The 15535-nt window shown below is 37.4% G+C and overlaps 1 protein-coding gene across 2 annotated transcripts; it reads left to right on the forward strand.

The window, feature by feature from the left end:
- The first annotated feature begins 13143 nt into the window (after positions 1 to 13143).
- On the forward strand, positions 13144 to 14308 carry LOC133782297 (uncharacterized). 2 transcript variants are annotated; one of them, XM_062221545.1, is made up of 4 exons: positions 13164 to 13481; positions 13662 to 13711; positions 13819 to 13900; positions 14061 to 14308. In XM_062221545.1, the coding sequence occupies exons 1-4, from the start codon at positions 13256 to 13258 to the stop codon at positions 14105 to 14107; spliced, it is 405 nt and encodes a 134-aa protein (XP_062077529.1). In that variant the 5' UTR covers positions 13164 to 13255; the 3' UTR covers positions 14108 to 14308. The 2 variants fall into 2 exon arrangements, with proteins under 2 accessions (XP_062077530.1, XP_062077529.1); XM_062221546.1 differs by lacking the exon at positions 13819 to 13900 and having other exon boundaries at positions 13144 to 13481.
- Positions 14309 to 15535: the final 1227 nt, after the last annotated feature.

The raw sequence follows: 15535 nt of genomic DNA on the forward strand, positions 1-15535 counted from the left end.
TCTGGTCTCATTGGCACGACCTGAGTGGTATCAACCACACTAGCTAAGAACCCAATGCAATCTCCTTGCAATAGATCCCTAGCCCTCAATACAAAAATCATAGGAATGCGAGGTCCATGCACAGTACCAACAAACACAAAAGGATCCTCACCTTCAGGCTCAAAGGTGACCATCTTCCTTCTGTAATCAATGGTTGCCCCATACTTCGCCAACCAATCCATACCCAATATCCTATCAAAGTCATTCATAACCAACTCTATCAAATCCACTGACAACTCTCTGCCCTCCACTGTCACTGGCAAAGATCTGACCCATCTCCTGGATACCACTAACTCCCCAGTGAGTAACAGAGTTCCAAACCCCACAGCATAAAAATCACAGGGTCTACACAGTCTATCAATAATACTACTAGCAACAAAATAGTGTGTAGCACCAGAATCAATCAATACATTATAAGGAGTTCCAGCACTAAGAAGCTGACTTGTAACAATTGAGAGAGAAGCCTCAGCTTCTGCTTGTGTTAAAGCGAACACTTGAGCTGGGGCCGAGCTGTCCGCTTTTTTGGGTTCTTCTTTTCTGATCTTAGGGAAATCCTTTTTAAGATGACCCACTTCTCCACATGAGAAGCAAGCCCTTGCCCTACACTCTCCCAAATGATGCCTCTTGCATCTAGGGCATTCAGGATAAGACTTCCAGGCTTCACTACCACCTGGACGACCCATAGATATACCACGGGGCCGCCTATGAGGACCTGGAACTAGGAAGGTGTCAGGTACCTTCCTCTTCTGTTCACTGGGTCCTATACCCCTACCTGAACCCATAAATGGAGGACCTGTCCTCCTATAATCCTTTCTGGCTGCACTGTCACGACAGATCCTATTCTCTGCACTCTCAGCTGTGAGTTCCTTCTCAACCACCTGTGCATAGGTAGTAACCCCAGCCACAGTGGTGATACGTACATCACGGGCTAATCTGGGCTGTAGCCCCTGCAAAAATCTCTCTCCCCTGGTCCCATCAGTGGGCACTAGCTCCATGGCAAATTTTGCCAAACGATCAAATTTCAAGGCATACTCAGTGACTGACAAATTTCCCTGAAGTAGTCTAATAAACTACTCAGCTTTAGCTGCCCTGATGGCATCATTATAATATTTCTCGTTAAACAGAGTCTGAAACTCTTCCCAACTCAGGGCATTAACATTCTTGGTCTAAGTAATAACCTCCCACCAAATCTGGGCATCCTCCCGAAACATATAAGTGGCACAGGCTACCCTTTCATTACTAGATACCCTCATGAAATCAAGGATAGTGGTAATCATACTCATCCACTGCTCTGCCTTGGCAGGATCTTCACTGCCCTAAAAATCTGGAGGTTGTTGCTTCCTGAACCTTTCATAGAGAGGTTCCCATTTATTTTCAACCTCAGGCAGATGCTCTGCTGCTGGCACTGACACAGGGGGTGCCTCTGATACACTGGCCACTGCAGGCGCTTGCTGCTGTCTCAAGAGATGAAGTTCCTCCCCCTCTCTCAACATTATTGCCTACAAATCACTGATTATCTGCTGCCAGTTTGTAGGAGTTGGCTGTGGAATCTATGACTGATCATTCTCCTGACCCTGACTGCTATTATTCTGGCCCTGATCACTCTGGCCAGCTGAAGTATCTGTCTGCCCTGGATTCATTCTTATCTGTTACCTTGCTGAAACAATGATCAATATGGCCAATCAGGTAGTAATAACTAAACCTCTTGCCACCTTACGGTCCAAGAACAAGCAGACAATTATCACATTCCACAGTCATACAATTATACAGGCAGATACATGTTTATAGCATTTAGCACTCAGCATGTATCACATAATAATTCATAATCAACCATACTGATAAGTATGTTCCAGCAATCTCAGTACTAATTAGCACACATTTCTTGAGGATATAATATTTTAGGGCACAGGTTTAACATGGTGTCTCATGCATACAGGCAAAGCATATTTATACTATATTTAAGCAATTATACATATAACTACATAAATAGTTACCAAACAATGAGTTGAGCTTGACTTCAGTGATGTGTGTACATGCCCAGCGAGTCTACAGGAACCCTAACCTTGGCACACTTTGATACCAAGTTGTAACGCCCTGGTTACCCCATAATAGTTACAGTGAACTGGAAATTTGACCCGCTACCTGAGTCCTTTGGTTAAAAATGTGCTCTAAGTGTTATTAACAGGCTAGAGTGGAAAAATCAATAAAAAGGAAATGATATATTTTATTAAATACATAAAGTTGTTCATGGGCCCATAAAAACATTTACAAGCTATTTACAACTCAAAATGGTCATTACAGTTTCAAATTTACAAACCCGCCGACCTAAGCAGGAAAAATAGGGTAACCCCCCCCCCCCCCCTAGTTCCTTTGAGAACTCCTTGGCCGTGGTGGTCAAGCGGTCGCATATGTACACATCACCACCTAAGCTCTCCACTCAAGGCTGGGTGAGCTTTTCTTTCCCTTCACCTGCACCATATAGAACCCATGAGCCACGACCCAACAAGAAAACACAATATAGCATGATATAATATCAACAATGATCATAATAATCATTCAGGACTTTCAGTCCAAAGCAGATGAGTGACAGCCGCAAAAGTCACTAAGTTGGGTATAGCTCCCTTTAGCCTTGTGACGACAGGGTCACCGGGACTTAATAGACTAGTGAACCTTTCACTAGCTTAAGCATAATAGGTGCATGATGACTAGTCACCAACATAACCTTCCTCTTGATTCTAGAGTCATAACTATGGAACTCTGTTCCCTGGCCATGTGACAAGCAGCCACCTAGGCCTTTGGCCCTGGCTCTAAGTAACTAGTCTTAGACTAGCCAAGCGCTTATAAGTTTCATTGACCTTAGGGTCGGTCCAGCATTAATGCCTTAGAGCCATTCAATGCTGATATTGATTAGATCTAATCTTCATTCGGCCCTGCGTTCAGGACGCTTATGCCGTTTCTGACTCTTAGGTCAGTATCCCTAACTAGCCAATACTATATACAAGTAAACAATATTCGCTAGCATTTAATATGCAATCAACGTCCACATTTATCAACCAACATGCCTCAACAACAATCATGCATGTCTCATACACGGGGTGCAGTTTTCTTACCTCAGGTTCGAGCGAGAATTAATATAAGAACGACCCTTGAGAACGACCTGTCTTTTTGTCCCTTAGCGGTTACCTGATCATAACCAATTATGGGATTCCATCAATCAAATGAATAACAAAGGTTCCCAAACCAAAACCTATTCCGAGACATCGAATCCTACCAAACCGGGTAGTAGGATCGATCCCGAGGCCTAAGGTTAGAATCCCCGAGCCAAAAACTCATTTCTGGCAAAAATGCCACTAAGGGCCGCGGCCGTCCCTGGCCATGCCGCGGCCCGCCCCTCAAACGGAGGCGGCCTCCTTCAGTACCCAGCATGAGCTGTGGCCCTCCCTAGCCATGCCGCGGCCCAACCTACACTTCAGCCAAAACTCTGTTTTCCTCCCTTGCAATTTTCCTTGAAACCAACCCTCCAAACCAAACCAAAACACCACCCAAACATCCAATATAACCCCTAAACTTGATCTACATCACACCCTCATCAAAACCCAAGTTAAACACCAACCAAAACTTCCATTAATTCCAGCCTTCCACATCTAAACCAAAAGCTTAAAACTAAAACTAAAACAAAGCAAACCAGGGAACTAGTGGCTAGAACTTACCTCAAACTCAGATTGTGATGCTCTTCAATGGTAGAACACTCTCCCAAACTCCCAATGCTTACTTCCCAAGCTTGAATTCTCAACAATGGCTCAAAAATCACAAAGAAAATGAAGGAGAAGGAAGGTACGGGTAAGCTCTTGAATATACTCTGTTTCTCTTCATTTCTACAGCCATAAAGGGCTTATATCTATCCTAGGGGTGAAAAGACCATTATACCCCTAGGTTAATTAAAGGTTTCCAAAGGCTCCCAAGGGCAAGATTGGTATTTCCCTCCTATCTCGTTAATTCTAAATAACGCTCTCCAATTATCACTATTCTCGATTGTCTCAAACACGAATAATTCATATCGCGTTACCCTTTAATTCTCGGTAATGCTCTAATCATTAAAATCACCCCGAAACTCATCCCGAGCCCCGAACTTAAACCACCCAAATTATAATGTGGTCTCAACAATATATCACCGACATGCATACCAATATATAATTATGCCCTCAACGGGCCAAATTACCAAAACACCTATGTTATCAAATGTGGAACCACATGCATGCATTTAACATCATATTATAATATAATTCACATAAACATGCATATATTCATTTAATGGCGTAATTAAACAGTTATGGCCCTCCCGGCCTACTAATCCTGCCATTAAACCGCGTTAGGGATTTCGGGGCATTACACAAGGTATGGTGCAAACTTCGCAAGTCTATCAAACCTCAGGGCATACTTTGTAACTGTCATGTTGCCTTATATCAATCCCACAAATTTATTCACCTTCTCTGCCCTGACGACAACGTTGTAATACTTCTGACTAAACAAATCCTTAAATCCATCCCAACCCAGAGTAGTAACATCTCTAATCTGTGATGCCACTTCCCACCAAATGCGGGCATCCTCTCTCAGTATGTATGTGGCACAGGCCACCCGGTCATTACCTTTTACCCTCATGAAATCCATGATAGCGGTAATCATACTCATCCACTGTTTGGGCCTTAGTGGATCTGGTCCCCCCTCAAAAGTTGGAGGATGCTGTCTCCTGAACCGCTCATACAACGCTCCCACCTATTCCCAACTTCCAATGGCTGAACAACTAGTGCCACTGCGGGTGGCACAATAGATGCAGCACTCCATGACGGAGGCTGCTGTCTTAGAAGATGGATATGCTCTTCTTGGATTTGAAGCCGGGCTTTCATGTCTGCCATAATCTGTTGCCAGTTCTCAGGGACTGGTGGAGGGTTCTGGCCTTGGTCATCATCTCTAGCCTCAGACCCAGTGCCCGCTAGTCGTATAGATCTCCTTAGACGCATAGCTATCCAATTTAATCTGTAATCAATGACTCGGTGGTTAGACTATGATGATAGGGTAACAATTTTTCCATGAATCACCATTGGAACACAACTAATCACAAGTAATGAAGATATAACAGTTTATCCAAATATTCATCCACATGCAACAACAATGCTAATAAGCACACCCCACTATCATCACACAACAGTCAAGGGCCAGGCCCTATCAGTATCTTATGCTCCCTATTAATCAAATAGATAACAACATTCATATTTCTTTCCAAACACTTAAACATATAAACACGAATGTACAATTACCAAACCCTGAGTCGAGCTTGTCTTTAGCGACGAATGTACATGTTCAGTCTGTCTTCAGGAACCCTTAAACCTAGGATGCTCTGATACCAAGTTGTAACGCCCTGGCTAACAAAGATTGTTACACTGTGTGTTTATAAAGGTGCAAGACTTGCTAATCAAGTCGTTTAGTTAAAAATGTGACACTAAAACCATAATCAAATTAGGCTTAAAAGATTTTGGTCATAAATAGATAAATTACATTTAAATAAACGTTTGATACATGGGATCCCAGCAAAACAGGGTTTAAAGGATAGTTTACAAAATTTCAAAAGTTATGCGCAATCACAAGCCACTCTAATGGCAAAAGAGGCATTTTAAGTTCTCCTATCCCTATACCATCCTTCGACCATGGTGGCCGAGCAGCTGACTATGTACATTCCGCCCCCAGAGCTCTCTAACTAAGGATTGGTCAACCTTGCCCTTGCCTTTACCTGCACCACATAGCACCCGTGAGCCAAGGCACAGCAAGAAAACCATAATGCAGAGCATCAACAATACAGACAATCGAATAATCCATAAAACTGCTAACCAGGTATTTAGCATGCCATAACAGTCATCTAATTAGAGAGGTCAATCAATTATTCATAATCCATTCATCTCAACATTAAACAAACTATAAAAAACATACAACAATGATAACATATAAATATTCATCATACAATACTCAAGGTCGACGCCCTTAGGCCGCACCCTCTATTTATGTAGACTCCAAGAACTTTACTTAGCTAAGTTAGATAGTAGTATAATAGTAATAATAGTATTATCTTTATGACTGTGGATTTTTGGTTCAGACCGGGATTTAATTGGATACTCATAGTAACACTTGTAGATTTTCTAAGTTTAACCTATAGTTTAAGAATATTAATTTTAACCTAAGGTTTGATTTTTCTGACTCATATTGATGGTGATATTTGTTATATTATAAGGTTTAGATAGATCCAATAAGATAGTAACACTTATCATATGTATGATTATTAAGAAATTATTATTTTAATGATAAAATAAGAGAAATATAAGACTTAGTCTTCACCAAAATCTGATAGGAGCATGATATTTTTCATAATTTTATTTATTTGTGGATTAGGATGTAAATAGATTTTTCGTAATTTTAGGGTACTATAACTTCTGACTTGTTTTTGACCCAGTTATGTTATGAATTTCGAAAAATAGTATTTCTAGAAAGTTGTAGATAATTTAATTATCTTTCTAATGGTATAAAGTGAGTCCAAATCGGAGTTCTACAGATCCAGATATATTGATTTTACTGAAGGGGAGTTTAGAGTTACGAGATTTAGGGAGTTAGAAGTTAGGATTCTATTTGTTTTTATTATTTTAAAAATCAAGCTTTGAATCCTTAAATCTCTCTGAAAAATTTGACCGATTCCTAAGCCTTTGGCTGAAGGATATTCAAATATTTTCAATTAAATTTATTATTTTTATTCAAAGCCAAAAAGAAGATTGTTATTCCTAGAACTCTATAAATAGGACCTAGCACCAAGCATTTTTCATTCATTCATCAAGCTAAGTTCAGAGGCTGCAAGTTGCTAGGTTATTGTGAGAGTGTAAACACTTGGGTTGGGGATTAAAAGCTTAATCATTTTTAAGCTTACCAAACACTTGGGAAGTAAGGTTTATAATACATTTCGGTTCAAGGTTTAGATTGGTCATAAAGCATTCAAGGTATTCCAAAACTCTAGTTCATTTGGTATTATTTTCTTCAAGTTCTTATAGTTTTCTACTCAGCCCCTAACTTTATTCTTTATTCTTGGATAGGAAATCTAAGTTCTTGAGCATAAGGTTTTTGGTAAGTATATTTTGATAGCATAGTTCCTTCATCACTTTCATCCCCTTTTCTTCAATATACTCACCCTATTATAAATGGTTTTTAGGAGTGTTCCAAGGTCCCAAATCAGTTCTCATATCCCGGTTATTTTGGTAAGGAAAATAGGATAGGATTTATGTGCTATATGATTTTATATGTTATCTTATGAATGTGTGTTATGAAAAATGCTATGTTAAGTATGCTTGTAGACTTGGGCATATGACCTATACAACTAACAAGCCCCAAATAGATTATGGGCATATGACTTGCTTAGCTAGCAAGACCCCACTAATCTAATGGGCATATGACTTGTTTAGTTTATGGGACCCCAAGTAATAATGGCCATTATAGTATTTATGTGACATAAGTGTTATAGTATGTTTTATGTTGCATTATGAATTTTTATGTATATGGTTATATGTTAGATTTTTCTTTGCTGGGCATTAGGCTTATTCCTTTTATGTTTATATGTGCAGGAAAATAGCTATAGTGGCGGGAAAGGTTCTTGGATGCTTGGGAATGTGTATTGAGGCGGAATGGATTCAAAGAGACGAGAGTTTCGATTTGAAGATGAAGTCTTTATTATGGTTTTATGTGTATTTTTCTGCACTTATGTAATCTCTTTTTATTACAATTAAGTTATGTTTTTCCTTTTTAAAACAATGGGATCCCATATCCTAACTTAAATTTTATGTAAGTTTGACCTTTGTTTTTACAAGTTTTAATAAAGTTATGATTTTTTCAGTTGTAAGTTCTATTAAGGATTAGGGTCTATGTGTAGTTTTCATTAATGGTCCAAAGTCTAGAGTAGTTAGGTCATTACAATTTAACCCACTGTCTTCGGTTCACTTAGGTCGAGCCCAGTGTTAAACCCACTGACTCTGGCCTGCTTAAGCCGAGCTAAGTGATTATTTAGCTGTCCTCAGCTACCAATGGCTGAGTCGCGTCCTATGCGCAAATATCATTCTCAGCACTCTTAGGCCATTTATTTCATGCTCACATGGCATATCACAATCACACAACATATTCATTCAAATACAGGGAATCTCAGTCCCACGCAGTCACATAAGGGTGCATTTTTCTTACCTTTTACACTTGCACTAGATTCAAGAGTCAGCCCCTCGAGTACGATCCTGTCCCAAAAACCAAGCAGTCACCTCAAAGAGAGATTCGACCATAGGCTGCCCCCAATACCACTCTAAGCTTCAGCACTAAAAGTCCCAAGCTCAAGTTCCTCACAGCTTCTTCCCAAATTTCTAAATTTCTAAGTATGTATGGCTACAAATTCTTCTTCAAATTGATCTCACTCCTTACCTCCTTCAAAAACCAGCTCTCAAGACCTATGCTTTGTTTCTCTCTTCTTCAAAATTGAACCAAAAGTTTTTATGGAAGTCATGAGAAGTTTGAACGTATAGATTAACCTCAGCTGTGGGTTATCTCATTTAAAGCCTAAATGACCTTTCTACCCCTCCTTCAAAACATTTCCTTCCTAAACCTCAAGGGTAGCCTAGTCCTTTTCACTCTTTGCAAAAATACCACTTTTCCCTTCTTATTTCACTAATACGACTAACACTAAGGTTACTAATGGTTACCACCTCAACTAAACATCACTTACCACAATCGTGACTCTCGAATGATACCGCGGGACAGGATCTCCTCATGCCGGAAACACTGCACATAACTCAAAATCATACCATCAATAAGTTCAAATTACAAATATGCCTTTCTAAACTAATCAGGGCCCACATGCATATTTAATACTCATAAACATGCATTTAAATATTTGTTCACATATAATCAAATAATCATGCATTTAAAAATTAAATCATACATAGACCAAGTATGTCATCCCGACACGCTAATCAATGCCCTTTAGCCTTAATAGTGATTTTGGGTCGTTTCATCAACTTTTGGAAATGACAAGACCACTCAGTGACATGCTTAAAAAGCAAACTCCACCATGGTAACAAGAGCAAACTGTAGCAGTCAAAAAACTAAAGTAGATGATGTAGACACTACCACCTTTACAGATTCCTTCTAATGAAAAACGAATCTTGCAGACAAATGCTAGTTGTTTACCCAAAAAACAGTTGCTGATGACGTGGCGAGAATTTCTCACACGTGGTTGACACGTGGTGAAAGTACTGCTCGACTATCGACCAGAAGCACATCGCATCGTCAGGATAAATTTTTAATACGACCAGGCTGGTCGTATAACCTAATTTATTTCATTCTTAAGCTATAATCTTATAATAACTGCGTTGAATATTTCTTCATTATTATCTTGATATGCGATTATCAAGGAAAGATAGGGCACGTTTCCATGTGTAACCTTCCTTGAGCTTATAAATATGCATGAAATAGCTCAAGGAAGGGACTTTTGAACTTTTGATTCTGGAATCTTTGTTCAAAATATTGAGAGAAAAGAGAGATATAGTGAATTGTACATCGTCCTATTGTAATACATTCAAAATTGGTGAAACTCAAGAACCCTAGTTCTTTGATCACTGCTTTGAGATTCAATAATAACAATATCACTAAGTGGACGTAGGCCATTACCATTCTTTGGGGCCGAACCACTATAATTTCTGGGTGTTTTCCTTCCTTTCCGTTAGATCATTTTTCTCATTCTTGCTTTATACTTTGTCGTACATTTGACTATGTGTCGTTGGCCAAATCGCGAGTCAACACTAGTGATCAATATTGGAGAGTTGTCCTACTTGAACATGACCAAACAAGGAAAAGAAAAATATGTTGATACAAGAGTGGTTACTCTAATGACTCTCAGCTCCACTATCATTCTACCCTAAAAGAATTAATGGCAATAAAGATGGCCATTATGAAATTCGAATTCCATCTGATTGGTCATCATTTCTTGGTAGAAACGGACTTTGTCGCGTCAAAAGGAATGATCGGTCTCAAGAAAACCAAGACGACAAATGCTCAAATTTTGAGATTGGCAGTTTAGTTTGACAACTACTCTTTTGATAATAAACACATCCAAGGTAAAGACAATATTGTGGCTGATTTCTTGTCCAGATCACCCCTTGCTATAAATGTAGCCTCAGGATACTCACCAAAAACCATCCCCATAAATTATGTCTTCTTCCTCTTCTATCAAACACATTCAATCTTTTCCTCAGCAAAGAAGTCCCACAAATCAGCAAAAGAAAGAGCAACTCACATAGCAATCTTTTTTCATAATTGTATGATTTCAAAACTCAGACCTTCTATACAAAATGTCTTTGGAATCCATCCAAAGTATCCATTTTCTCAAATCTTACCTCTTCGAGATGCTATCTTTACACCAAAACCAGTATCTCACTTCTTCTGGTATTTGGCCAGTGTTTTTACAATAGTTGTCGATGTACAAACTATAGCCTAGCACACATCAATAAAATCATTCAGTGGCCAAGAAAGGTTCAAACTGGCTTACCAAGTCCAAATGGACATTCTTTCCTAGTTTGCTCCATTGGAAAAATGGAAAGATATTCTATCAGCTGAATGGAAAAAAGTTCATAATGGCAGGCCTACTTTTATCTACCCATCAAGCCCAAATGTTGCCAGTCTAATGAACTATTATATTGTTCTCTTTCTTAGTCTTAATGCCAAACTTGATGCAGAACAGAATATAATTATTAATCCAACATTCAATGTCTGTGGGTCAAAAGAAGAGCCACTATGTGGTCTTGGGGGCCAAGAATACATGGACATCCAAAAAAGTTTGTTTGAGAAAAATCAGACTATACCTCCAGAGTTATGGCACAAGCCAGAAGAAAATGCTCATTGGGAAACTTTCCTCCTGGCTATACTTGCAAGATAACAAGATCCCTTGAAGCCTTCTACATTGCAGAAAATTAAACAAATCAGGCCATTAAACTCAAAGAAACTTTAGAGAAAAAATATTTGTCACTATACAAATTGACCAACACTGAAGGAGTAATTTTTCGAAAAAATAATTACTTTGAAGATTCTCAAGACCCACATGCCGACACTCTAGATATGCAAGATCCTTGTCTCTTCCAGCACATAGGAAAAGAATGGGATATGACATATACAGAATACGAGGCCTGCCCTCCAACTGGTAGTGATCAGGATGAAGAAGAACCGACAAGATGGAACCCACTCCACGAGGATCCAACATATAATTCTGACTTCGAGGCCAGCCATGAAATGATTTTTAAATAAATATTATGTCATTTAGCCTTTGCTTTGGTCAGGAAATCTTATCCCTTAGGGGGTGTTTGTTTTGAGTAGTTGAGTTGCCTTGGAAAGTGTAGAGGAGTTTAAGATGGAGGTAATATTAAACTCTTGTGTACAAAAGGTCTCACTTTACCTTTAAAATAGATGTGGGATCTACACAAATTAATCACTTTACCCCCTTAAAATTTGAACCAAACATAGAAATGGTTTTAGATTCTCATTCCCACCTTTTCTTTACCCCATACCAAACACCCCCTTAGCTTGTATGCTTTACTTTATGCTTTGGTCAGGGAATCTTATCCCTTATCTGGTCCCAACTATGATTGGTTAGGTTTGACTATGGTTGGTTAAGTTTGTATGCTTGAGTGCATGGCTATATAAGGCCATTGTCTCTCTTTGTGTAAGGCAGAGAATTACTAAGCAATAAAATATGAGAGTGTTTATTATCAAAAACATTCTTCTAAATCCTTCCTTCAAAGATTTCTGAAGTAGAGATAGTATGCATTATGGATCGTATCAAAAGACAACTACTGTTATAAGTTACTAGATTAACCATCGAGTTAATTGATCTGGCAATCTATTCTTTATGAACATAAGTCACACAGTTTGGTGTGTAAGTCGTGCAGATCCGTGTGATAAATTGTTGGGTTTATTAATTTGATAATTCGTCTACCTAATTTAAAGCAGGAACACCTAATGAGTTAAATAATCGTTTCAATGAGATGAATACTATATTAGTTGTATGCATGTCATGTTTGTCTCCTATTGATTTATTCTATGCTTTTGACAAGAAAAAATTGATTCGATTTGTTGAGTTTTATCGACATGATTTTTCTGCTTTTCAACTCTTGGCACTTGATGATCAACTTGAGACTTATATTGTTGATATGCACACAAGTAAAGAGTTTGGAGATTTGAAAGGCAATGGTGATCTTGCAAAACAAATTGTTGGAACAAGAAAGAATAAGGTATATTTGTTGGTTTATCGTTTGTTAACTTTAGCGTTGGTATTACCTATCGCTACAACTACAGTTGAGAGGTTATTTTCTCCTATGAATATTGTGAAGAACAAGTTAGGCAACCGAATGGGAGATTAATGGATGAATGACAATTTGGTTGTATACATCGACAAAGAATTTTGTGATGTTGTAGATAATGAAACTATTATGTTACTCTTTCAAAATATGAAAACTAGAGGAGCAGAATTATAATTTTTTTTTTTGCTAGAAGGAGAATTGTAATTAACTTCATATTTAATGTATTATTTTCATCTTGTGCCCCACTACAATTGAATTGATTGTTGCTCGTTCGATCATCAACAACCATAGAGCTCTGTCGCATAACCGCTCTCTCAAGTTGCAAGGTAATTCAACACTGTGTTCATTATCATTTTTTCAGTCCATTAGATAATATTGTTTACGATCAATGAAAAATGGGTATAAATCTATGCCATTCTTTTATAATATCAGACACATATATGTTAATTAATTTCTTGGAGTTATGTATGTATTTATTTAATAAATAGTGTATTAATATGTAAATTTATCAAGTTTGTAAGTACATTTTCGTTAAATAAAAATTAGTATTTAATCTAATTAAAAAAAGTTGGTATTTAATCAAAATTCATGGTAAAAATATAAGAAACCTGAAAAAAAATTAAAAATAACTACATCAACATTCCATGATTGAGTCACGAGTGGTCGGCGCGAGCCCAAGCCATAGAAGCGACGTGGCCGATCTTAAAGCGGTGGTAGGTAAGTCCCAGTTTTGTGGGCGTATGGCACTCTAGCTCTGATACAAACTCCCACGAATCAAACTCCACGCCTTGGAAGCCACTATGTCTTCCATCATGCTCACACCAACTTCAAAAACCACCACTCTCTTTAAAGGCTACTCAATATCATCATCAACCCTAATCAATCTTACTCCAAGAGTTAATCACAACCGTTTGATAATAAACAAGAGCTCAAAACTGAGGAAGGTTGCAGTCATTACTGAGTTCTCGGCAGCAGCTGATCCTGCCCCTGATGGCTTTACCTGGCAGATTGCTGTGGGAGCTTTAGGTATGTCATCATGGTTTGTTTACATCAATATCTCTGTTTGGATGCTGAGAAAACTGAGGTTCAATTTGTGTAAATTAGAATTAAGCTTTTTCGAGATAATATCTAACCCAGAAAAAATAATCAGGGATTATATGTAGTGAACTTTCTTTTGATTTTAAAAACCCTATAATTCTGTTGCAGCTGGAGTGACTCCTTTTGTGGTGGCTGGGATTGAATTCAGCAAAAGAATCGTATGTGACATACATATATCAAGCATTGACATGAATAATGTGTATTTGTTTATTTATTTTTCTGATTTATTTGTTTTAATCAACTCATTATATATATAATTGGGCAGATTGCTCAAACAAGTTGTGAGGTGTGTGGAGGGTCAGGGCTGGTTTTGAAAAAAGAAAACTATGTACGCTGCCCTGGATGTGGTACTGATTCCATACAGTCTGCACATGTTTTTATTTATTGTCATAAAATGAGATGAAATATAAGGTTTTATTTTAGGGGGAATTTATACTATTTTAGAACTTTACTATTTTAAAATTATACTTTTTCCAATTTTTTATAATAATATGTTTTCTGTTTTAGGTGGATTTCTACCTTGGCAGTCATGGAGGAGATTTTTTTCTGGCTGAGTTAACTTTTTATATGCAGTGTTATTACATTTCTCCAAAGATTTAGATTAAAATTAATTGGGTTGAACCGTCAAATTCAATTCTCTCTTTGGTGGAATCAGTTCATACATCTTGGCAATGGTGCCTACTCATGAAATCTAGATACTGTATATTTTTTTTATACGCTCCTAAGTAATGAAAATCTTTTTGTTCGTGGATTGAGATATGTTTCAGCCTTACATTGCAATTAGTATCATTTTTGCTATATTTTAATATAACACTTTCTATGAACTTTTATTTTAATAAGAAATGGAAAATTATATTAATTAGTACTTTGATCAGGCTATTTCTCAAGATGGAACATGGAAATGAATTAGACTTTGATATCCTAACAAGACTAAACGCCAATGAATCTCATTCAATATCAAAGTTACATTTTTTTACTAAGCTGGTTGGAGCACCCTGACTACTTAAAACAAACAAAGTTAAGGCTTCTCCTCAAATGACTCAGAGACCGCAGGGGCTTAATTTTTAACATTTTATGTTTTCTTTTCTTTTGTATATAAGGGGACTAATGTATTCCCTCCTTTGGCTATAAAGATTTCTTCTGAGGCTCTATCCGAGTACCCTTTTGTAACTGGATTTGAGGTGATCATTGCATACCTCTTGTATATTTGCCTGTTTTTTTTTTAAGGACTTACTTCCTGCTATTTATTTTGATGTGTTATGATCTTGTGATAACTTTGTGTGCCAACAAACTTGATACTCTTTTTTTCTTATATATAATATATATTTATTGGTAGCTTCTTTGACAGGAGTACTATTTTTTTCCCGACTAGTAGGGCCGTTTCTATTTTGGCACCGTGAGAAATTATAATTTTTTATATATATGATGGTGTACATAATAGTTATAGTAAGCATACCATCAATTTTTCGAAAAATTACAAATAATTTAAAATTCTGAAATCAGGGTTCAAATAGTATATTTCACACACATTTAAAAAAAAATAGGCACATGTAGAACTGACTGTTTGTATTTTGATTTTGACACTATAAGTTATACTAAATTTCTCTTCTCGAAAACTGGTATAATGTCTACTATAACTATAATGTACATCGTCATATAAAAAAATTGGTTCACAATTTCCCCATGTGCCAAACAAAAATTCACCTACCTAAAAATCTTTCTATATTTACATACATGCATATTTTATTATTGATGTTATAGTACTACTTTAGATAGTAACCATTTATGGGTTCTGTTGACGCGGTTCTTCGCCAACAGGTAATTAAGAGAAGAAGAGAAAGTGATTAGTGCTAAAGTTGAATCAAAATAGATATATGATCTTAGAGGATGAAAGAGGTGACTCAAGACACATTTTTTAAGTGGTTCGAAGGTTAAAATCCTTCTACTCCACTAGTCAATATTATTGATCTATACTGAGTATT

Source organism: Humulus lupulus, chromosome 6 (genome assembly GCF_963169125.1).
Source record: "Humulus lupulus chromosome 6, drHumLupu1.1, whole genome shotgun sequence".
NCBI lineage: Eukaryota > Viridiplantae > Streptophyta > Magnoliopsida > Rosales > Cannabaceae > Humulus > Humulus lupulus.

Bases quoted from the DNA above. Each gene is read 5' to 3' on its own strand.
- LOC133782297 (XM_062221545.1), top strand. From the start codon at position 13,256: ATGTCTTCCATCATGCTCACACCAACTTCAAAAACCACCACTCTCTTT. The intron at 13,482-13,661 runs GTATGTCATCAT...ATTCTGTTGCAG, and splicing joins GATTGCTGTGGGAGCTTTAG to CTGGAGTGACTCCTTTTGTG. The intron at 13,901-14,060 runs GTACTGATTCCA...TTTCTGTTTTAG, and splicing joins TGTACGCTGCCCTGGATGTG to GTGGATTTCTACCTTGGCAG.